General features: G+C 43.9%; 1 protein-coding gene across 2 annotated transcripts in view; it reads right to left on the minus strand.

Annotated features, from left to right (window-relative positions):
- The window catches only part of SASH1 (SAM and SH3 domain containing 1), a 205029-nt gene that overhangs the window by 99661 nt on the left and 81038 nt on the right, over nt 1–24330 (minus strand). For both annotated transcript variants that reach the window (XM_021072069.2, XM_021072066.2), the window contains exons 3-4: nt 10701–10751; nt 10502–10551 (exon numbers count right to left, since the gene is read on the minus strand). In XM_021072069.2, the coding sequence (XP_020927728.2) occupies nt 10502–10551; nt 10701–10751 (101 nt within the window). The remainder of the gene's footprint in view (nt 1–10501; nt 10552–10700; nt 10752–24330) is intronic.

Raw genomic sequence — 24330 nt, forward strand, 5'->3', positions numbered from 1 at the left:
AAAGACCTTGCTCAGATTCCTTACACTTCCATTGCAAAGCAGCTAGACACAAAGTTATTAAACATTGATTTCCAAATTCTATTCCTCCAGAGCTGTAACAAACATATACATCCATTTTCTTTAAAATATGCACTTTCCTTCTATGTATATGAAAGGTCCAGAACAGACAAACCTATACAGACAGAAGGCAGGTTTGTGGTTGCTTAGGGCTGGGGGTCGTGGGGAGATAGAGCAGTGATTGCTAAAGGGCATGGAGTTTCTTTTCGAGGTGACGAAATGTTCTAAATTGACCCATAGCTGTGGACACACCGTGTGAAAGCAGTGACTAGTATGGTACGTGCTCTGCATTTCAATAAAGCTGATTAAAAAAGGAGAACAGATGACCACCCAAAAACCTGTATACGAATGTTCAGAGCAGCGTTACTCATAATAGCCCCAAAGACAAAACAACCCTAACTGTCCATCAATCGATGGATGGATAAACAAAATGCGGCACATACATGCAGAAAAAAGGAATGAATGTAGAGGAAATTCCCTGGTGGCCGAGAGGTTAAGGATCCTGCATTGTGGCGGCTTCAGGGGAAGCTCCAGGGATCTAGGGGTTTATGGAAGTTATTATTCTCTCTACTACATGTTTTTTTTTTTTAAATTTTTAACAGGTGTCGTTTTGATGCTAATATTCACAAGTAGAAAGCACTTACTTCCTATTACATTGCTGTCATTTTTAGGGAGGCCTGGCAGATGCTAGCGAACAGGAGAGACCCAAGTAGGTCTTCTGTTAATTCCAGTCCTGATCATAGTTCAGTTGTAATCTGATTCCAAAAAACTGGGAGCATTCAATGAATTTGTTGCAAGTACTTAATGAGCCCTTGCTCTATGCAAACCACTGTTCTGGATACTGAAGAAAATCCAAGGAGGCGAAGAGAATGAGCGCAAGGTCTCAAGGAATCTATGACCGTGCTGGGCCAGGCGGGATTAGAAAAGTCCACAAGTGGCTAAAGCCAGGGGCAAGGGGCATGAACTGGGGCCAGACAGAAGAGACAATGGTAACAGACAAGATTTCGGGGTGCTCATTAGTTGCTTGAGAGCTTGCTGAGGTCAGTACTGTAATGATCACTTTATGGTTGCGGAATCTGTAGAGAGCAAGAGTTGCAGAGCTGGTGAAATAAAGAGCCTGGATTTGAAGCCAGAAAATCTGGTATCAGGCCAGGCATCTTAACCCCAAGGTTATGATGGCAGCGCAAGCAACTGGATTAGGATTTTTCTCTCTTGTTCTGGGACCTTAGGCAAGGTAATCACCCTCAACGGGTTCATGAAAAATTACCTGATGAAAGTATAGTACGTGATTAGCACCAGTGTCCAATAAATACACAGAAATAACCCGATAAGCAGTGTTATGATATTGACGATGATACATGTGACAGTAGGTTAAGAGACATCAAATCCATGCAAAATGCAAGAGGTGGAAAGAATACAGTCAGGGGATTGAGAAGGGGAAGATGCAGCCCTTAAAGCAGGGCTTAAAGAAGGAAATGCTTTCAAGACAGGAACTCCAGACAGCCCCAGAGGCGTTTGGAAGCATCCAGTGGCCTGGAGCTGGGTCACATGACTGGGATAAAGATGGGCAGGGGCTCTCTTTGGGGACTTTGACCAAGGGGAAACCCTGCAGAGAGCCTAATTTACAGGCGTCCCTAAGGGGACCTCAGCATCCTCTCAGTGTGATGGGACCTGTTTGTACTTTAAGGAGTAATTTCCTGAATGCTTTTTTCCAGTTCATGAAAAGAGCATTAAGGGTCTCACTTGGAGCAGGGAAGATGAAAAAGAGGGGGAACCCACCACATATATATCACCAGGCATAAACCCAATATACGAATCCATGTGTATAACCATGCACTTAAGCAAGCATATATGGGTGAAGCTCAGCTGGGAGTTAACACTTAACAGGGAATTTTCCAGGATCCAGTATCTATGCTTACTGGTCATCATATGTTATGCTGGTGATAACTATGTTACTATGGACAAGACTTTGTGAATCAGCAAACAGAATAAATTAAAACTCTACAGTGTCTGAAGAAACCCTCTTGATTCCTCAGCATGATATTAGATATATACTTTTGTCAGAAAATTATTAATATATACTGTTTATCAATATTATTTATTTATATTCCTCTAAAGTCACATGGATATCGTATTATGAAAGCCGGATAAACTAAACCTCCATCTTTAACTTATCCCAGCCTCTAGGGCTTTCTCTGTAAGCAGCAAATTTTAGATGAGTAGTCTCAGTTCCAATCCTCAAATAGAAAAAAAAAGAAGCGGCTTGCTTACGCCGTTGTACATTATAAAGAGGTAGGGTTTTTTCTTAATTTTGTTTCGTTTTGTTTTGAGTTGCATTCAGAGCTACACAGGAGTAAGAAACTGGGACAACGTTAGGTTCTTGTTTTATGTTTAGATAAAATTCATGTATCCTTTTAACTAATAGCTATAGGCCTTTTGTCCATAGCGATATCAAAACAGACCATATTACGGTTTTGTAAATAAAGTTTTGTTCTAAAAAAAAAAAGAAAAAGAGAGGGAAAGGGAAAGTTATAGAAGTAGGAAGCAGGAATTCCCGTCGTGGCACAGTGGTTAACGAATCCGATTAGGAACCATGAGGTTGCAGGTTCCATTCCTGCCCTTGATCAGTGGGTTAACGATCCGGTGTTGCCGTGAGCTGTGGTGTAGGTCGCAGACGCGGCTCGGATCCAGTGTTGCTGTGGCTCTGCCGTAGGCCGGTGGCTACAGCTCCGATTGGACCCCTAGCCTGGGAATCTCCATATGCCGCAGGAGCGGCCCAAGATATGGCAAAAAGACAAAAAAAAAAAAAAAAAAGAAGTAGGAAGCAGCCAGTTCTGGCAGTTAGGATGTAAAGGCTGTGTGAAGGGCAGAAAGTGGTCCCTGGGATACAAAGAGGGATGAAGGGCAGAGAACAGGTGGTCAGAGAGAGAAGGAAGCAGGATAAGGGGGGCGGGGAGTTCTAGTACAAGAATGAGCGGCTTGGGGCAACAGGAATGGAATGGCAATGAGCAGGCATCTGGCAAGAGGCTGCACAGGAAAGCGGCCAGTGTGGGGAATGGGGCAGAGGGAGAGGGGTATGGATGTCACGTGGGTGCCCAGAGACAGTGGTTCAAAGCCATGAGCAGAGGTAAGCATCTTTGAAGAGCATGCAGGAATAAAGGCCCAAAGAAACAACCCACCTAAGGGGTGGGCGGGGAAAGCACAGCTGCCAAGAGTGGGCATAAAGTGAGTGGGAGAAGCTGGAAACCACAAAGTCACGGACACCAAGGGTGGAGAGAGCAGCGAGACCGAAAGGGAAATCGGGAAATCGGTGCCAAATGCAGCACACATCTGCAAGGCGGCGGGGCCTGGACCCTGGAAAGAGCATCTCGACAGGGAAGGAAGAGAGGAGCCCAGCTGTAGGGGAAAACTTCAGCAACTAGGGGAGCAAAGCAATGGAATTATGGTTTGGGAGGATGGTGAGATTCTGCGATTCTCACAGGGTAGAGAATTAGTAAGCTTTCTTTTTTTTGCTTTTTGGTTATTTTAGGGCCGCACCCTCGGCATATGGAAGTTCCCAGACTAGGGGTTGAATTAGAGCAGCAGCTGCCAGCCTACACCACAGCCACAGCAATACCAGATCTGAGCCCCATCTGCGACCTAACGCCACAGCTTGAGGCAACGCTGGATCCTTTAACCCACTAAACAAGGCCAGGGATTGAACCTGCATCCTCATGGACAACAGGTGGATTCCTAACCCACTGAGCCACAGTAGGAACTATGAAGTAAGCAGCTTTTTTATGAGTGGGCACTCACTCACCCACTCACATGTCTATCCATCATCCAAAGTCTTTTACGTAAAAGATCTCGGGCTCAGGGTGGGAGGTAACCCCCCCCCACACACACACACAGATATGTGCACCAGACCTCCAGTCCACTGCAACAGCTGCATGACAGCCCAAGGGTTACAGAGTCCAGCAGCAGGATGCTTCGCCTCAACTCTGCAGATTAGGAAAGACTTCTGGGATAGGCAAGACCAGAGCTGAGGTTTTTAAGGTGGAGCTTGTGCAAGTGAGGGGGTAGCAGGGAGACAGAGCACCCCACCAGGAGAAGCAGCAGTCTCAGAGGCTCTGCAGGCCACAGGAGGATACAGCCTGGAACAGATCAAGGGCAAGGGCAGAGGCGGCCAGGCAGGGAGAGGGCGGATCAGGAGGGGAGAGGAGGAGGGAAAAGGCAAGACCAGGCCGCAAGCCATCCACAGAGTAGGTCGCAGGTGAGTCAGAGGCAGGGAGATGGACCAATCAGGACACACAACACCTGCAGGCCTTCTCCGCTGGAGTCAAGAGGAAAGAGGAGGGGAAGATGGATTTTTGAGGGAAAAGGGAAAGTTGATGCCTTCCGAACAGTTACCAGCTTGCCAGATGAAACAATTCCAAGAGCGAAGCAAATTCCAAATGGAATAAATGCTTGCAGAGAACATTTATAAACTCTATTCCATCCGTTTCAGCTGACCACAGAACCCTCTCCCGCCCTTTTATTTATCTCCCTCTTCCATCATGCTGCTATATATTTTTGGACATTTTCACCGTAAAACAGTTGAAGTGTAGTCACAGGTAATGAAAGAAAGGGAAACTAAATCAGGGAATTTTCAATGCTAGTGAAAGACTTAGTAGAAAAGAGCTTATAAATATTGGCTAAGGTGAGGTTTTGAGATTTATTTTGGACTGTCCTGTCTCTATAAATAAGTAAGAGATCCAGTGTATATCAGAATAAAGCTTGCTCTGACATCCAAGGGAACCACCGAAGCGGCGGTTTTAACTGCTGCTATTTACATAACGCTAATGAACTCAAATCACCTCTCACCTCTCTATTTGCATAAGCAATACAACTACAAGTGCTTTGGAATGAGACCTTAGCAGTTAGGAGCATGAATTCTTAAGTGGGATCCAATCTGGGCTCTGTCACTTAGCTGTGTAGCCTTGGGCAATTTACCAATCTCTCTGTGCCTCAATTTCTGCATTTGGCAGAGAGAATTACAACACCCCATGAGCCCCATGAACCCTATGAGCCCTGTGCTTTGTAGCTGGTGCTCAGGGAACAGCTGCTGCGTGAAGAAAGGAGTGGGGTAAAATGGAACATGCTGGTCAGGGTCTCGGGGAAAGCTCTGAAAAGGGTGTGCTGCTGGCTTTTTGCCCCTTTTCCTTCTTCCCGTTATCTTGCTTCTTCCCACCCAGAAGATGCAGCAGCACTTTAAAACCAAAGGGGCGTTCCCACTGTGGTACAGTGTTTTAAGAATTTAAGATTTAAATTAACCCTTAAATTTAAATTTAAGATTTAAGTATTTTAAGATTTTAAGAATCCGACTGCAGAGGCTTGGGTCACTGCAGAGATGCAGGTTTGATTCCCAGTGCAGCACAGTGGGTTATCTATATGCTGGGGTGAGGACCAAAAAAAAAAAAAAAAAACAACCAAAAAACTGATAAAGAAGGGAGGGAGGGAGGGAGGAACAAAGGAAGGAAGGAAGCATAAGAAAAGGGAAAAGGGAAAGGACAGTCTGAGTTCCTGAAGGCTCTCCTTAGCCCTGGACCTGTCCCCAAACAAGAATGTACCTAGTGAACTTTGTATTAGTGTATGCCACTGTTTGTCAGGTTTTCTATAATCTGTAACTAAACTGTCGACTGGAGAAAAACACACAACCCACAAGTTGCAAATTCAGTTTTATTTAAGGATCTTACTGAGGAGCACAGCCTAGGAGACAGCCACTTAGACAGCTCTAAGGAACTGATCCTAAGAGACAAGAGAGGAGGCAGGATATACAGGATTTGTTTTTTCTGCTTTATATATAGTTGAACATCAAAAGATTATGGCTAATCACAAAAAACCCCAGACATCTCAAGCTAATGATTTTTTTTTTTTTTCAGTGGCTTTCTATGTATGGGGAGACGCAAGAATCTGGGCTCATTGAAACGATCCCTGAGGTATGCATCTTAACTAACAGGGCCAACAGCCAAAGCACAGACTGCTTCCTGTTTTTCTCCATCCTGATTTTCCCCCACCCCCGGGGTGGGGCGGGGGCTGGGGGCTGCAGTGGCTGATGGCACCATCCTTACAGAGCTGGAACAGAGGGCAACATTTTTAAAAGATACAGTTTCAAAGATAATTTCCAACACAAAAAAAGCCTTCTTCTCAAGATATTCTTGAGAGTAATTCGTGAGCAACAAAAAATGTAATTACTATTCACGTTTTCAGCCAGTCGACACAAATCCAATATTGGTGTAATAAAGCAGACAGCCTCATCAATAGGCAATGGAAATAGATATAAATAGAAGAGATTCAAATAAAAAAGCTCCTCTGGCCTTCTTTGATTATATTTTCAGTGGAAGCATGTGGAGGGACCAGGGACTGAAAGAAATGAAGGGTGAATGGGGACTTTGTCAAAGTGGGGGGTGGGGCAGCGGGGGCAAGTCCAGTCTCCATATCTATCTATTCTCCCTCCCTCCCTCCCTCCCTCCCTTCCATCATGCAGGTCATCACATCTAGAGGCCAAACAGAGCCCAGGCAGCCCCCGCCCGTGTCAGGGCATCCAATGCTGTGATGTCAGGTATGTTAGACTCCTCACTGCTGGTCTTTCCCACAAAACGCACCTCCTGGGTCTTTTCTGGCCAGGGCTAGATATTCCTGTAACTGAAGACTTTAAATCCTGTTACATGCAAAATACCACTAGAAGACGTGATGGTGTTTTTTAGAAAACATACATGTGCATCATAATTAATGCCCGGCACCTCTTTGAGAACAGGTTTTAAGGGTTGCAGCTCGGGAAGAAGGGAGGGCAGGGGTGCCCAGCCCCTGAGACAGCTGTGGGGGGGAGGACAGGACAGTGGATCGGAAGGCAAGAGCCACAAGGGCCAAAACCTCAGGTCCCAATTCTCCTGTCACCACCTATGCCTCTGCTTCTAAGTTCGAGCAGCTTTAGGATTCGTCCACTTTTGTTTGCTGAATTCTCTCGCCCTTTGAAGAAACCTTCTGCCAACAAAACAACACTGCTGACTCAGAAGGATATTTTGGTTGGCCGCTACTTTGCAGACAAACCAACTGGTTTGCCAGGTCATCCTCCAGGGCTTGTGGAGTTACCAACAAGCATTTTCATTTGAAGAATGGCAAGATTCTGCATTTCCAAATATCTGCATTTTCAAGTAGAAAAATACAAACACTTCAACTTAAACACTACATCAAACCTACTCAGATTATAATCCAGACGCTAGGGTGTCCAGAGTGGTAGTTCATGTTTAAAAAAACGAAACATACACACACACATATACACACAAATTTGGTTAGTTCTAAATCCAAAATAATCATCAATTTCAGAATAAATATCACCCCATTGGAATCAGCACAGAAAAAAGTGATTCAGGAAAGCATCATTAAAGGACTCTAAAAGCGTTAGGTAAATGTTTAAGGAGAGACAAGATATTTACATGGTCTCAGATTATCTCCCCACAGAATATTTATTAATTACAAGGCAAAATTATAACTTAGAAGAATCCTGGCAGACATCACTGGAACCAAAAGAACAGAATTAATCTCACCAATAATGGGACAAAGTGACAGGATGCTATGCACTGTGGTGACCAGAGCACCAGAAATGCACTCCCTGAATCTTAAAAAACAAACAAAAAAACAGAAAACCCAGGTCCAAAAACATTTCAGGATTCCCATCATGGCTCCGTGGTTAACCAACCCGACTAGTATCCATGAGGACTTGGATTCGATCCCTGGCCTCGCTCAGTGGGTTAAGATCTGGCATTGCTGAGCGCTGTGGTGTAAGTAACAGATGCGGCTCGGATCTGGCGTTGCTGTGGCTGTGGTGTGTAGGCCGGCAGCAACAGCTCCAATTCAACCCCTGGGAACCTCCATATGCCGCAGGTGCAGCCCTCAAAAGACAACAAACAAACAAACAAACGCCCTATTTCACAAGACAACTAGTTTACACTCTCAAAAAAATATCACAAACAAAGGCCAAGAAAGCTTTTCGGATTAAATGGGACAAGAAACATGACATGTAAATGCCATATGTAATTTTTTTTAAATGCTAGATTTTTTAAAATGCTATAAGAAATATTACTGGGGCAATTAAAGAAACCTGAATATAAACTGTCTCTTAGGAAAATCACTATTAAATTTTCTCATTTGGTAATTATACCGTAGTTCTCTAAGAGAATGTTCTCGTCCTTAAGAGACGTGACATGAGAGTCGTGAGGGCTGCAACTTATTTCCACACAGTACAGCAGTAACAATAAAAATTAATGACATTATGTGAGTGTGTGTGTATGTGTGCAGAAGAGAGAGCCAGTGCGTGCAAATTGGTGAGTCTAAATACAAGGTATGTGGGAGTTCATCATACGAGTCTTGCTCAAAAGTTTTCGTTTTAATTAAAAAAAGTGTCATAGGTTTGAAAAAAAAAACATTAAAAGGGAAATGGAGGACAAGATGGGTGGAGAGTATCAAATTATTTAGAAACAACTACATTAAGCAAACCCTTTAACAGAACAGAAGCAAAATGGCATATTGCAGATGGGGAGGCTGGGTGCAGCCCTCAAAAGATAACAAATAAACAACCCCCACAGGCTGGGGGTTGTCAATAGCTGTGTGCGTGTGTGCGCGCTCGAGTGTGTGTGAGTGTCTCAGAATTGTTTGTTAACCTCAGGAGGCTGTCAGTCTCTCTCTGGGCCACAAGAGTCATGCCACATTTTACTAAGTGGAGGACATAAACACGGAAAGAATGACTACCCACAATTGAGGAGAAGGAGAAATAACCAGCCTAACTAAGATTAGTACCAATTTGGTGAGTCACTTCCTCTTAGGAGGAAAGGCAAACATGTCTTGTTCCCTGAAAGATTCAGAGATTCCAAGACCCCCCGAGTTCTCAACCTGAATCAGGCCACGCAGGTAGCAAACCAGGTCAGGACCGCCCACGGCCCCTTCACTGGGTGCTTCTGCCCACCTCCCATTTCAAAAGTCAAGGTCAGCTCTCTTGGCTATTTCAGCCTCCGCACCACAAAGTTCCTGGGAGAACACACGCAACCAAGACAAAGGGAATCCAGGTCCACTGCACATGAACCTTCCAACCACGAAGGGGCGAGACGTTGGTTTTCTTTTGTGCGCCACCTCCCATGGTCTTCACAGTCCTGAAGCGAATCTGCTTGGCCTCTTTTTTTTTTTTGTCTTTTTGCCATTTCTAGGGCTGCTCTCGCGGCATATGGAGGTTCCCAGGCTAGGGGTCTAATCAGAGCTGTAGCCACTGGCCTACACCAGAGCCACAGCAACGCGGGATACAAGCCGCGTCTGCGACCTACACCACAGCTCACGGCAATGCCGGATCCTTAACCCACTGAGCAAGGGCAGGGATCGAGCCTGCAACCTCACGGTTCCTAGTCGGATTTGTTAACCATTGCGCCACGACAAGAACTCCCCGCTTGGCCTCTTAAAGTGAGAACTGAAGCTCTGGCACAACAGCCTTCCCTCCTGAAGCTGCGTCTGTGCGAGCAGCACACACACGTGGACGGATTAGACGGAGCTGTGCTGTAAAGCACACACACGCTTGCCTAACGTGTGCTTTTCATTCCAGAAATACTTGATTCCTAAACCACTTCTACGCCTCTCTTGGCCTGAAACAGGATCAGTGGCTCCGGGCCAGAGGAGGTGTCTGTATAAAGATGTGGACTTTCTCAAAATTTCTTTAACTCAGAAGATTACATATAGAACATTCTAGCGTAATTATGATAGAGTAACGTAGAAAAGGGAAAGTTTATAGGAAAAAAAAATTTTTTCTTTTTTTTTTTGCTTTGTTTTTGTTTTGAAGTGGCCTAAAAGAAATACTGGAAATACGAAATATAACATAGAATTATCTTCCATGAGAGTAAAAATTACAGGGTCCAAGTTAGGACAAGGAGGCAAAAATACTACCTTCAACAGGAAAGGTTAGTGAGCATTTGCCATCTTAGGTCACAAGCATTTATTTTTGTTTTAAGGTCACCCACCAAAGCAAGGTGCAGAGAGGATTCTGTAATCACTGTTTGATTCTGGAATGTACTTTTAGTTTTGTTCTTGCTTCTTTATGACTTTCGTCCTATATCAAAAACCAGTGTAAAAGACATAGTGTTGGCCGTAGCGGTTCTATCCTTTTCTCCGCGCTCACTTTCAGATATTTACGGTTCACTCGCAATAAGGAGTGTGAAATCCTTAACTCTTTGCAGAATCCTTCAGCATCACCAAGTGAATTATAAAACTTTTATCCACCTACATACATGTACACACACACACACACACACACACACACGACATATAAGGGAAATGACATCAAGCTCCATAGTACGTACACAACATGATCACTCATTTCACTTTCATCAGGAAGAACCTAAAAGGCACCTTAGAAATTCTGATCTTGGACAGAAGGAGAAAAACTTACTTTCTCTCCACTTCTGGTGTTGACACGGCGCTACAGAAGCCAAGCGACTCCTAGGAGAGAGGATTCAGAGTGTCAGTGCAGGCAGCACAGCAGGCTTCATCTGATTTGTACATAATACCACTTAAAAGAAAAAAAGAAAAAAAAAAAAAAAAAAAAAAGGACAGAAGCAAAAATAGATGATTGAAGTCACTGTGCTTACTTCGATCTGGGACCGCAGCTGAAGTGACGTGGGGCTGGCTTCGGGTTTCTCCTAAAACAGAACAGATGCTGGTTTAATGAGACGTCCAAACGTGGCACACACCAGAAAGACAAATAGATGTGTAAGAAGAGATGGGGGGATTTGGGAAACGCCAGGGTACAGTGGGAGGAGACGGCGGAGGTAAACAGATTTTTCTGGAAAAGCTCAAGTATTTTTTAAATGAGAGCCCTAGCCCCTCAAAATAGAACTGTTTTCCAAACTTCGTCACTTGACACTACTACAATTTCACTGTGAAGAAAGAAGCACAATCTAACTGAAGGATACTGACAGTTAATGGTGAAATGACTTTCCGGATGTGATCGGAATGTCGGCAGGACAGAGAATGAACTGCGACGCACTTGTGTCAGAGTCATAAAGAAGAAGCAGAGGACCCAAAACAATTTTACAAATAAGGTCACAGAGTATAACAAAATCATTAAAAAAAAATTGTATCCCTTTTGAAAGAAAAAGTGTTAAACCAGTTATCTGTAAAAAAACTATATGTTGAAATAAGTTTCGGCAGCAAAACAGGAAAAATTACAGTATTATAAGTGTTAGGATATAGTGCAAAAAAATGAATTATACCAGGAAATAGAGCACAGAGAACCACACTGACATTTTTTTCGTAAGTAGAGAAAAATTTCTAAATCTAAATAGATGCTAAAGTGCTAAATAGATGCTAAATAGATGCTCATCCAATTGTGGTCCAAAGCCAAGGGGGTTTGTGGCTGAGCAGCAAGGCATGAGGAGGAGGATGGGCAGTTTGTTTGTTTATTTGTTGTTGTTGTTTATTTTCTTTTTAGGGCCGCATCTGTGGAATATGGAAGTTCCCAGGCTAGGGGTTGATTCGGAGCTGCCAGCCGACACCACAGCCACCGCAAAGCTGGATCTGAGCCATGTCTGCAACCTACACCGCAGCTTGCAGTAATGCCAGATCCTTACTTAACGCACCGAGTGAGGCCAGGGATCGAACCCACATTCTCACGGATACTATCTGAGGTTCTTAACCCACTGAGCCACAGTGGGAACTCCACGATGGGCAGTTTTAGAGAAAGGTGTAATATTACACACTAACATCATACAAGTTTCAAATATCAGATTAATTATGAGTTTTCCAATAATCCTATTGGGTTCTTAATGATTGTTAGATTCTTCGGGCCTATACATGAGGACTGCTTTGTTAGCCTCCACTGACGTTCGGGAAGTAGGGCCAATTATCTCTAGAGACCAATTCTCACTTGCATCTAATTGCTCCGTTTTTTCCCAGGTTGCCTATTTCAGCTTTAACACAAATGCAAAACTAGACCAATCTTTTAAAACTTAGCAGGGAAATATGAGCCTAAGTGTAACTCACAGCAAACACATAAATGTAAATAGGGAACAGGAATCTGTACAAATATGGAAGATAAAGCGAAAGTGCTGGGATGACAAAAAAATCTGAGAACAGGAGGAATACAGACAAGCAGACTCTAGGAGAAAGGTGTGTTAATGCGAAGGGGACTATAACCAGTCTCTTGGGAGAGAACATGACAGTATGAGAAAAAGAATGTCAATATATATTCGTATGGCTGGGTCACTTGCTGTACACAGCAGAAACTGGCACAACACTAAATCAACTATACTTTAATAATAAAAAATAAATTAAGGAGTTCTCGTCATGGCCCAGTGGCTAACCAATCCGACTAGGAACCATGAGGTTGTGAGTTCGATCCCTGGCCTTGCTCAGTGGGGTAAGGATTCAGCGTTGCCGAAACTGTGGTGTAGGTTGCAGACTGGCGTAGGCCGGTGGCCACAGCTCTGATTAGACCCCTAGCCTGGGAACCTCTATATGCCATGGGAGCGGCCCTAGAAAAGGCAAAAGAAATAAATTAAGTAATTAATTTAAAAAAATTTTTAAAGGGTGTTAATGGACTGGCAACCCACCCACCCCAGTCCCAAGGCCTTCCTTGTCATGAAATAATATCAGGAGTTCCCACTATGGCACAGCGGAAATGAATTTGACTAGTATCCATGAGGATAGGATCCCTGGCCTCGCTCAGCGGGTTAAGGATCCGGCATTGCTGTGAGCTGTGGCTGTGGTGTAGGCTGGCAGCTGTAGCTCTGATTTGACCCCTAGCTTGGGAACTTCCATGTGCTGCAGGTGTGGTCCCCCCCAGAAAGAAAAAGACACCAAAGTGGTGTGGATCCCCACAGAACCTCTCTCTGGTTAACACTGCCTGGTATTGATCGCTACCTTTGTTCATGATGAACAAATTTACATTTCTGTCCCAAATTTGACACCCCATTTTTACAAAACAATGTATAGAAATGTTTGAGTTACGTTCCAAGTCCAATTTATTGCTACCATGTCAGACTCAGGTGTAATCAACAGAGGCGACAAGTATTTCAGAGGTTCTTGGTGCTTAGAGACTAATCGCAATGTGCTGATGGCCAACCTCTTGGCGGCACACAGAGAACTTTACCAACTTAAACAGCAGGAGGTAAGCAAAGGTACAGTCTGCAAATCTTCCGCCCTAAGTCCTCCTGCTCAGGCGTCAGTATGGAACCCTCAGAATTATGACATGACTCTATTCATTCTTCTGAAAACTTCTCTGAAATTGTCCCTCGAACAAATTCCCAACTCCATGGTCATCAGCAAAAAGTAACTGGTTTGCCTCTCTTCCCATCCTCCATTCTTAACTTCCCTTCATACTCTAAGTCCCTACCTCACTAGGTAATGTAGCCATGATAAGAAATGACCTGCTTTTATTGTACATTTTTATCGGCTCTTTTCTAATAAATTTAATTTATTGAGTGGGTCATTTGTCACCCCACTGCATAAACACAGAGTTTACAGACTACTATGAAAAATGTACCTGTTCCACTGATGCTTGTTAACAAGCATATTAAACATTTGATGATCAGGAAGGAATATTCTAGGAGTTCCCATTGTGGCGCAGTGGTTAGCGACTTCGACTAGGAACCATGAGGTTGCAGGTTCGATCCCTGCCCTCGCCCTGTAGGTTAAGGATCCGGTATTGCTGTGGGCTGTGGTATAGGCTGCAGATGCAGGCTCGGATCCCGAGTTGCTGTGGCTCTGGCGTAGGCTGGCCACTACAGCTCTGATTCGACCCCTGGCCTGGGAACCTTCATATGCCACGAGTGCGGCCCAAGAAAAGACCAAAAAAGACCAAAAAAAAAAAAAAGGAAGGAATATTCTATACAATTCATCTACCATATTAGTTTGTCATTTATAATAGACATTTGACTGTGTTGTAGTTACTTCTTAGGAACTTGGTTTGAGGATGCAGTCTGGTGTACAATGTATTAAAATTCATCCCATTAAGGAGTTCCCGTTGTGGCTCAGTGGTAACAAACTGGACCAGTATCCATGAGGTTGCAGGTTTGATCCCTGGCCTTGCTCTGTGGGTTTAAAGATCCAGTGTTGCTGTGAGCTGTGGTGTAGGTTGCAGACACAGTTCAGATCTGGCGTTGCTGTGGCTGTGGCGTAGGCCGGCAGCTGCAGCTCTGATTCGACCCCTCGCCTGGGAACTTCCATATGCCACAGGTACAGCCTAAAGAAGACCAAAAAAAAACCTCACCCCATTAAAATAATGGACCCGGGAGTTCCCATCATGGCGCAGTGGTTAACGGATCCAACTAGGAACCATGAGGTTGCGGGTTCGATCCCTGGCCTTGCTCAGTGGGTTAAGGATCCAGTGTTGCCGTGAGAAGACTCGGCTCGGATTCCGAGTTGCTGTGGCTCTGGCGTAGGCCGTTGTCTACAGCTCCGATTAGACCCCTAGTCTGGGAACTCCTAGAAAAGGCAAAAAAAAAAAAAGACAAATAAATAAAGAAATAAATAAAATAATGGACCCAGTTAATGTTTCCATGTGGAACATCTGTTTTACCAGGAATAGGATATGTTCAACAGGAGATCTTGCACAGTGATGTTTCTAGTGTTTTTTCTTTTCCCCAGAACATGTCACAAAATAAATTTTTAAGAATAAATATTAGTTTTCTCTCTCAAGGAAAGACCACCATCATCGTTAAGAGGCATTTCTTAGAACAAACACATGCTAGGGTAAAAATAATACACAGTTGAGGAGAGCTTTGCAAAATTATCCACTAAGTTAAGGACCTATACGATGTCTGGAGAGGAAACAGAATGGACTACTGGCAAAAATCCCATTATTACGACATTGATGGATGTCACACGATAACAGTGACAAACATGCAGAAGACTATCATTCCATCACATACTTGTGAATATGACGAAACCCATGTGGACCCACCATTGAGCATGAGAAATGGAATATTACAAGTTAGAGTTAAAGCTAGAAGGCATTCTGATACACACTTGGATAAAACACTATGCGCAGAGTATGATAACAAACCTTGAAAATGTGTCATACACATATGAGGAAGAAGTGTTGGACACCTTTTTATTCTGTTTATCATGAAAAAATAGATATTTTTTTCCCCCAGCACAATGTGAAATGAAAAAGTGTGATGGAGTCAGGCAGAAGGAGCACCAGTCATACACGCAGCAATAAAGGGCACTGCTTACATAATAAAGAAAGATGGATTCAGGTCAGAATGGGCAGAGAATTTGCAGCCACATGGATGGAGCTAGAGATCATCATAATAAGTGAAATAAATCAGATACAGAAAGACAAATATCCTATGATATCACTTACATGTGAAATCTTTGAAACTGATACAAATGAACTTATTTACAAAACAGTAACAGACTCACAGACATAGAAAATAAACTTATGGTTATGAAAGGGGAAAGGGAAGGAGGAGGGAAAAATTAGGAGCTGGGATGAACAGATACACACTACTATAAATAAAATGGATAAACAACAAGGTCGTACTGCATAGCGCAGGGAACTATAGTCAGTGTCTTGCAATCATCTATAAATGAAAAGAATCTGAAAAAGAATACCTATATAAACTGAATCACTTTGCTGTACTCAAGAAACTAACACGACACTGTAATCAACTATACTTCAATTTAAAAAATTAAATTTAAAAAAGTATTAAAAAAAAGAATGGTGGAGTTCCTGTCGTGGTGCAGTGGTTAACGAATCCGACTAAGAACCACGAGATTGCGGGTTCAATCCCTGACCTTGCTCAGTGGGTTAAGGATCCGGCATTGCCGTGAGCTGTGGTGTAGGTCGCAGACGTGGCTTGGATCCTGCGTTGCTGTGGCTCTGGCGTAGGCCGGTGGCTACAGCTCCGATTCGACCCCTAGCCTGGGAACCTCAATATGCCGCGGCAGCTGCCCAAGAAATAGCAAAAAAGACCAAAAAAAAAAAAAAGAATGGGCAGAGAAAGACCCTTGACACCTCTCCTCGCTGTCCAGTTCCCATTTTAATCCACCCCTTCTCTGCTCCCAATTCAGCCCATGTAAGGAGGGGAAGGGGCAGGAAGCCATGGTTCTGGAGTTCCAGCAGGAGAAGGAAATCCTGATGAACGGAGGGGATGGGAGTAAGAAGATTTAAAGAGATACAAACACCTGACTGCCCGGCAAACTACTTTCTTCAAGGAACAACAGATGGTCCACAATATAATTCCTGATTGGGAAGTCAACATGTTGATGGAAATAATAAAAATTGTGAATGGGGGAGTTCCCGTGGTGGCTCAGTGGTTAACGAATCCGAACTAGGAACCACGAGGTTGCAGGTTCGATCCCTGGCCTTGCTCAGTGGGTTAAGGATCCAGCGTTGCCATGAGCTGTGGTGTAGTTTGCAGACACGGCTTGGATCCCGTGTGGCTGTGGCTGTGGTGTAGGCCGGTGGCTACAGCTCCCTAGCCAGACCCCTAGCCTGGGATCCTCAGGAGCGGCCCAAGAAATGGCAAAAAAAAAAAAGACACACACAAAAAAATTGTGAATGGCATCAAAACACAGTCACTGAGTATGTGTGTAGCTTCTGGGTGTGTTATAAAGAGATGATGACTGAGAAGTAAGATTTTTCTCTCACTGTTCCAAGTGCTACTGCTGTGTAACAAATCACCCCAAACTTAGCTGTGTAGAGCAACAAGAATTTCATGATGCTCACAGATTCTGTAGGTAAGAATTCAGAAAGGGGACAGCAGAGAAGGCTCATCTCTGCTCTATGGTGTCTTCCTTAGCTGGGCAGATTCAAAGGTCAGGGCTGACTTGACGACTCACATGTGTGAAGGCTTGATGGTGGCCTTCACACGCCACTGACACTGAAGCAGGGGCTACCAGCTGAGCCACCTTTACATGGATGCTTCCAGGGAGAGGATACCAAGAGAGCCAGGCGGAAGCTGTATTACTTTTTATAACACAGCCTCATATGCTGTACTTCTGCTGGAGTCACAAGCCCTTCCAAGACCAAGGACCCCAGCTCCAGCTCCAGCTCTCAGTTGAGAAGGGTCAAAGTCACTTGGTAAGAAGGACAGGGGGATGGGAGGTATCATTAAGGCTACTTTGAAAATTCCAGTCCACCATACGGACTGCCAAGGAGATGGGAGCTCAGGTTAAGTTTTTAAAACAAGAAATGAGATGAGACTATTTTTCCTGACTATGTCCATAAAGATTCTGTTGTGGTTTTTGTAGCATTTACTCAAGTAGCATATCATGGCAATATATTTCATCCTGAACCTACCACATACAGCAGAAAAGACTCAAAGATACAGAGAACAATCTAGTGGTTACCAGTGGAGAGAGAAGGGGGAGGGGTAACAGCGTAAGGGTGTGGGGGAAAGAGGTGTTACAGGATTCTACGAAATGTGTGTGAAACTCGAAAATTGTAAAGCACTACAGAATGTCCTTCAAGTTGAAATCTCACCATGTTTTAGGCTACAACTATTACCTCTCTCTTGATTCAAAATTATTACTATGGAGTTCCCGTTGTGGCTCAGTGGTTAACGAATCCGACTAGGAACCATGAGGTTGCGGGTTCGATCCCTGCCCTTGCAGGGTTGACGATCTGGCATTGCCGTGAGCTGTGGTGTAGGTTGCAGATGCGGCTCGGATCCAGCGTTGCTGTGGCTCTGGCACAGGCCAGTGGCTACAGCTCCGATTCGACCCCTAGCCTGGGAACCTCCATATGCCACAGGAGCGGCCCAAGAAACAGCAAAAAAAAAAAAAAATTACTATGGAAAATCTTGAATATACAAAAGTAAGAAGAGTACAGTGAACTCCCAAATGCCTATTTTCTAGCTTCAGTTAATTATCAACTCATCATGGTCAATTTTGTTTCATCTACACCTTCACCCATAATTCAGCTCCAGCCCGTTTTACTTTGAAGAAAATCCCACATGCCCTGTCATGAAATAACACAATTTTTAATGTTAAGATCTAGCTACTAGGCTTCCTTCCATCCAACTGTGGCTTCATATTGAGCAAATAGCTCAATAACCAAGCATTCAACTCTTTCCTAGCACTGGAGGACTCTCTTTGGTCATTGGAAAAAAGAAAAGAAAAAAAAAATCACCTTCAACAAATTTTTTTTAATTTTTACTAAAGTATATAGTTGATTTCACCTTCAACAAATTTAGATAGTCTATCTAAATGTTGCAAAAGAACATGAATAAACACACCCCAAATTGAACACAAACCAATGAGTTCATTAGACAAGGACTCACTGCAGTTTTCCAAGTATAAATCTATCATCTTAATACTTTTTGAGTATGATATGCTCATTGACTTTGCACTTGACAGAGCCAATATTTTGTGAAAAATAACTCCAACCTTTGGTCCATGTTCAGTGTGGGCATTCAGAGAGCCTCACAATACTGGTAGCTGAGCCTAAATCTATAACTATAGGTGAGGGTATTATAATCAGTTAAAATTAAAAAAAAAAAATTTAAGTGGATTATTTGATCTATGGATTAAACTGTTTCTCATTAAGCAACATATGGATATCTAAGTTAAGAATGACAAATATCATTAACATTACAAATTCTCAGTGAGTTTGTAAATTGCAAACACTTAAGGAATCCTCCCTAACTTAATGAAGTGTTAAGAGAAAACCATACCAAAATATAAATATAGCCCAACATGTGTGCATTTAATTATGTATGCAAGCATAGGAAAAGATCTGGGAGGATCTATGGTTCTATTTTCTTTGCAGTTTTTCAAAAGCATGTAATTGTGCATTACTTTTATTTATTTTTTTTCTTTCCTTCTTTCTTTCTTTTTTGCTTTTTGCTTTTTAGGGCCGTATCCAAAGCATATGGAAGTCCCAGGCTAGGGGTCGAATCGGAGCTGCAGCTGCGCAGCCACAGCAATGCAGGATCAGAGCAGCGCCTGCAACCTACACCACAGCTCACAGTAACGCCGGATCCTTAAACCCATGAGTGAGACCAGGGATTGAACCTGCCTCTTCATGGATACTAGTCAGGTTTGTTACCACTGAGCCACAACAGCAACTCCTGGAAATCAAGACTGTACAGTAAAACTGGTCCAGAAATTAGGTTGGTTCACAAAATTTAGGTTATGGATCCCATGCTAAAGATACACCACACCTTTGAGGCTAAGAGACATAATCAGTTAAACACTGAGTTACCCATTCTTTTATCTTTTAAGGTGCACGACCTGCTTTGAGTGAGATTTTCTCCCTGGCTTCTGGCAGACGGGACATCACCTCACCCTCACCAACATCACAAGCCACGCCCTGCAGATCTCGTGGTGTCCCGAAAGCACTTTCCCTAGTGGAAACCAAGAGACCTCCCAAGGGGACATCTGTGAGAGGCACACCCTCCAGCCTGCTGGGAGAGCCCTCGGACAGGGGCACAACTCAGCGGAGGAGACAGCAGGGTGGGTCCTGCCATCCTGAAGCCTGGCTGTGGTAAAACACAAGGGAGTCAGTATTCGTTAGGTGAACCGCTTCAAATCAGGGATCATTTGAATCTAAGAGTGTCAGGCTTGGGGCTCTCAGGCCTCATCACAAGTAACAAGGTAGTAAGATTCTTTCATTTCTAAACGGTCTTAAGAAATGATGTACTAGAGCTTTTAGGCTACAACTTTAATAGCATTTCATATATGGCACGTACCAAGCATCGTGCAGAGAGACAGGAATAAGACCTGGACCATGGCCTGATGACAGATCCCTTGGATAGAATGTGTCAGGTGGAAGGATGCACCTTTGCTATGAACAAAAGTAACACAAGCGTATCTGGTCTATAAATGTAAATAAATATTAAAAGACGGAGTTCCCGTCGTGGCGCAGTGGTTAACGAATCCGACTAGGAACCATGAGGTTGCGGGTTCGATCCCTGCCCTTGCTCAGGGGGTTAACGATCCGGCGTTGCCGTGAGCTGTGGTGTAGGTTGCAGACGCGGCTCGGATCCCGTGTTGCTGTGGCTCTGGTGTAGGCTGGTGGCTACAGCTCCGATTCGACCCCTAGCCTGGGAACCTCCATATGCCGCGGCAGCGGCCCAAGAAATAGCAAAAAAGACAAAAAAAAAAGAAAAGAAAAGAAAAAAGACATGGTGCCGTAAAGAAATTTTAATCATTATTTTTAAAAAAGGACTCTAACAACATGTATAATTCAATTTTTCATTTTTAAGACCACTTGGCTTAATGACACTAAAACAGAAACAGTCCCGGCATTTCCAGGGGCGGACACCACAAAGTCCAGCCAGTCTGCAAGTCCATCCAACCTCGCTGTTGTGAGAACAAAGTGCAGTCATCCACAGTCACCAAGAGCTTTTCTGGGTACAGCTGGTTGCTGACTGGGATTGGAGAACACGAGACAGAAATGACAGAAAGCAACTAAATGGGCCCACTTATTTTTAATTTCGCTCCATGCCGCCTCATCTCCTCTCTCTTCTAATCATTTCTTAATTTAAAAAATACTTACCGGAGTTCCCATTGTGGCTCAGCGAGTTAGTAATAGCGTCGAAGAGGGTGCGGGTTTGATCCCTACACTCGCTCAGTGGGTTAAGGATCCAGCAGTGCCACGAGCTGCGGTATAGGTCTCAGATTCGGCTTGGATCTGGCGTGGCTGTGGCTGTGGCATAGGCCAGCAGCTCCAGGTCCGTTTTGACCCCTATAGCCCAGGAACTTCCATACGCTGCAGGTGTGGCTGTAAAAAAGGGGGGTAGGGGAGGACGACCTTGATCACATACCCTACTCTAAGCACTGTTCCAGTTAAGAAGGATAAAACAGTGAAAAAGACAGTCGCTGCCTTCATGGGGCTTCTATTCCAGTGCTTTCTAAAGTCACTCGTGGGCATCACTTTCGCTTCACGTCTAAATCACAGACCCAGTATTCCTTCCGTTCTGGCAGCAGGCAGATGGTATCTGGACAGCTGTGCTCAGCTGTGGATGCCACATTTTCCAGAGGAGAATGAAAACCAGGAGACCCTTCACGACAAGAATGTTTGGAAATGGAATCGTATAAACAAGATCAGTTGGAGGGACCGGGGCTGTTTACTCAGAGAAGGGAAGGAAAATGCAAACACAGGGAGAGCTTCCAGGGAGAGAGGGCAGACAGCTGCCCTGTGCAGCTTCCCTGCAGCACAGGCAATAACAGGCCCTTGCACATGGGGGACACTGAGGAGGGGTGGCGTGGAAAACATTTATTACGTGTTTAAATAATACATGCTGATTATAGCACAGTATTAGTGAAAATAGTAAATACTGAATTGGTATGAAAAGTTCCAGTAAAACCTTTCTAATTTTTTAAAAAAGAACTTTAAGCTTACTTCCTTAAAATAAAACTTTAAAAAAATCAGGTTATATGCTTGAAAAAACTCTAAGCTATACTCGGCCAGAAACCTTTAATGAGGAGTTCCTGTTGCAGCTCAGCGGTAATGTACCCAACTAGTATCCATGAGGACTTGGGTTCGATCCCTGGCCTTGCTTAGTGGTTAAGGATCCAGCATTGCCATAAGCTGTGGTGTAGGCTGTAGATGCAGCTCGGATCCGGCATTGCTGTGGCAGTGGTGTAGGCCAGCGGCTGCAGCTCCGTGTTCATCCCTAGCCCAGGAACCTCCATATGCTGCAGTTTTGGCCCTAAAAAGAAAACAAAAACAAAAACAAAAAACCAACAGCTCCAAGGCCCCCATGACCAGGATGACCAGCAGCAGAGTGCTGAGCAGCTGGCTGATGAAGCGCGTGCCATCAAGCTTGCTGCCCAGAGGAATCATGTATTAAGGTCCCACCTTGGGGCCAGCTCCAGTGAGCCCTAGAGCAGTGGTTCCACACTTAGTACCTGGCAATCACCTGGAGGGCTCATCCCTTCAACCCTCTGCTGCCCCCAACCTCCCCCACCCCCCACCCCCAGATTTCCAGATGAAGGCCTCCAGGGGTGAGCCCACTAATTTGCATTTCTATCAGGTTCCCAGGTGATGGATGCCCTTGCTGCTGGCTGGGGAGCCACACTTTGAGAACTGCTGCCCCAGACAGGGCTGCTCAGAGCTGCCTCCAGTCTGGGAGTCACTGGGCTGCAGGTTGAAGGGAGCAGCATATTCTGAGTCGCACCTAAACTCCAGCCGGTCTTCAGGGCTCTAGAAGGGGGCAATCAGGACTAAGGACTTTAAAGTAAAAGGAAAGAGTGACTTTAGAAAGCACTGGAATATAAGCTCCACGAAGGTAGCGACTGTCTACAACAGTGGTTGGCGTAGGGTGTGTGATCAAGAAGATTTTTTTTTTTTTTTAACAGCCACACCTGCAGCGTATGGAAGTTCTTTGGCTACAGGTGTCGAACCGGAACTGAAGCTGCTGGCCTATGCCACAGCCTTCCTTTTTTAAAATGATGCAGGGAGGGCAGGTGGTAGATGCAAACTACTGCATTTGGAGTAGATAAGCAATGAGGTCTTGCTGTACAGCATAGGGAACTATATCCAATCCCTTGTGATGGAACATGATGGAAAACATTATGAGAAAATACAGCAGAAATTGACAGAACATTGTAAATCAACTATAATTTTCAAAAACTTTTTTGGGAGTTCCCGTTGTGGTGCAGTGGAAACGAATCCAACTAGTAGCCATGAGGTTTCGGGTTCGATCCCTGGCCTCACTTAGTGAGTTAAGGATCCGGCATTGCTGTGAGCTGTGGTGTAGGTAGCAGATGTGGCTCGGATCCTGCATGGTTGTGGCTGTGGTGTAGGCCGGCAGCTCCAATTCAACGTCTCACCTGGGAACTTCCACATGCCTCGGGTGAGGCATGGAAGGAAAAAAAAAATTAAAAAGGGAGGGGGGCAGGTAAAGCCAAATGTCCAAATTAGAATAACTATTTACATGCAGAATCAATCCGTATAACTGGAGGATTTGAGCACAACCATGGGACTGTCTACTACTTGGGTGGGGGGCTCTTTGAGAAACTGATCCAGACCTCTGTCAACTATGGTGATTCTATTATTTCTGCTGGAGAAATCACTGGAAATTAAGCCTTTGTGGGATAATTTGCTTTTTACGCTTTGTTTTTCCAGGAAAACGAACAAGTCCTAAGCCAGTGACTCAAACATTTTAGAGTGGATTATCTTTAGCAGGCGTGACAGCCTGTAGCTGAACAAACACTCGTGTATTAATTTATTCAACCAATATTTCCTAAGTGTCACCGCTGTTCTTAGTTAACATGCTGGTACTAGAAGTATAAAGAATAGTTACTGACCTTCAGGAGCTCAGGGTTAAGAAATATAAACATAACCTGAAACACAAAACCCCCAAAGCTCCCATATTATCATGTAAATCGCATCCAAACGGATTAGTACGTAGACTGGGTGTAGACTGGGTGTCTGAATACGGGTTTCACAAAATTGTGTAGCCTGACCAAACTGGAGATGCCAAATTTAACCCTACAGGGACGATGTTGAGTTCTTAACCCACTGAGCCACAATGAGAACTCATGAATCGTATTTTCAAATCATCTTTAAAAGCTTTGCAATCATCTTAAAAACCTTCAGAACCAATGACAATCAATGACAATTCAATGCATTCTGAAATCATCAGCCATAAACACTTCTTTAAAGAAGAAATTCTTTAAAGAAACGAGCTTTTGAATTAATAGTAATGACGTCAGACATTTAAAAGCACATGGATAGATATCACAGTATTTGATTAAGAAAAGTAAGAATAAAATAAAAATTGGAATTTTAGAAGGTTGAGACAACTGCCAAACTTTAGCCCAGGGCAAACTTTTTGCCATAATATTACAAAAATTTTAAAAATCAGGTTTATATTGGCAACTCAGGCAGACCAAGCCACAATGTAATATACATAAATGATGTTTCTGTTCTTGTGTAGTGATTTTCCTCCTTTCTGAGCATTAATCTTTGAATGACTTACTCTATAAATTATTGAACTTAGTTCAAAAGCAAATGAAATCTAAAATACCCATTCACTGAATGGGCTAAAATGCCATGTTGAAATTACTGTGATTTATCTGTTTCTTTAACCGTTCCTGTAGCAAATGTACTTCATTGCTCAAAATTATTACCTGGTTGCACAGTTTACTCTGGTTTAAGCATAAATCTCTCCCCCTGTTCCGAACAGCAGCTGTTTGTCAGGATCTCATCCACAACCGCAAGGCTCAATTTTTTCTTTTTACAACCCCAAGGGGTATCTATGTGCACACTGAGATGGTACTCAGTTTTTGGAAACCAATTAAATTCCTGAGCACCATGAT

The sequence above is a fragment of the Sus scrofa genome, chromosome 1 (assembly GCF_054392235.1).
Source record: "Sus scrofa isolate SSC_HxYL_T2T_F1_AM1 chromosome 1, Sscrofa_HxYL_maternal_Yorkshire_Landrace_v2.0, whole genome shotgun sequence".
In the NCBI taxonomy this organism is placed as follows: domain Eukaryota; kingdom Metazoa; phylum Chordata; class Mammalia; order Artiodactyla; family Suidae; genus Sus; species Sus scrofa.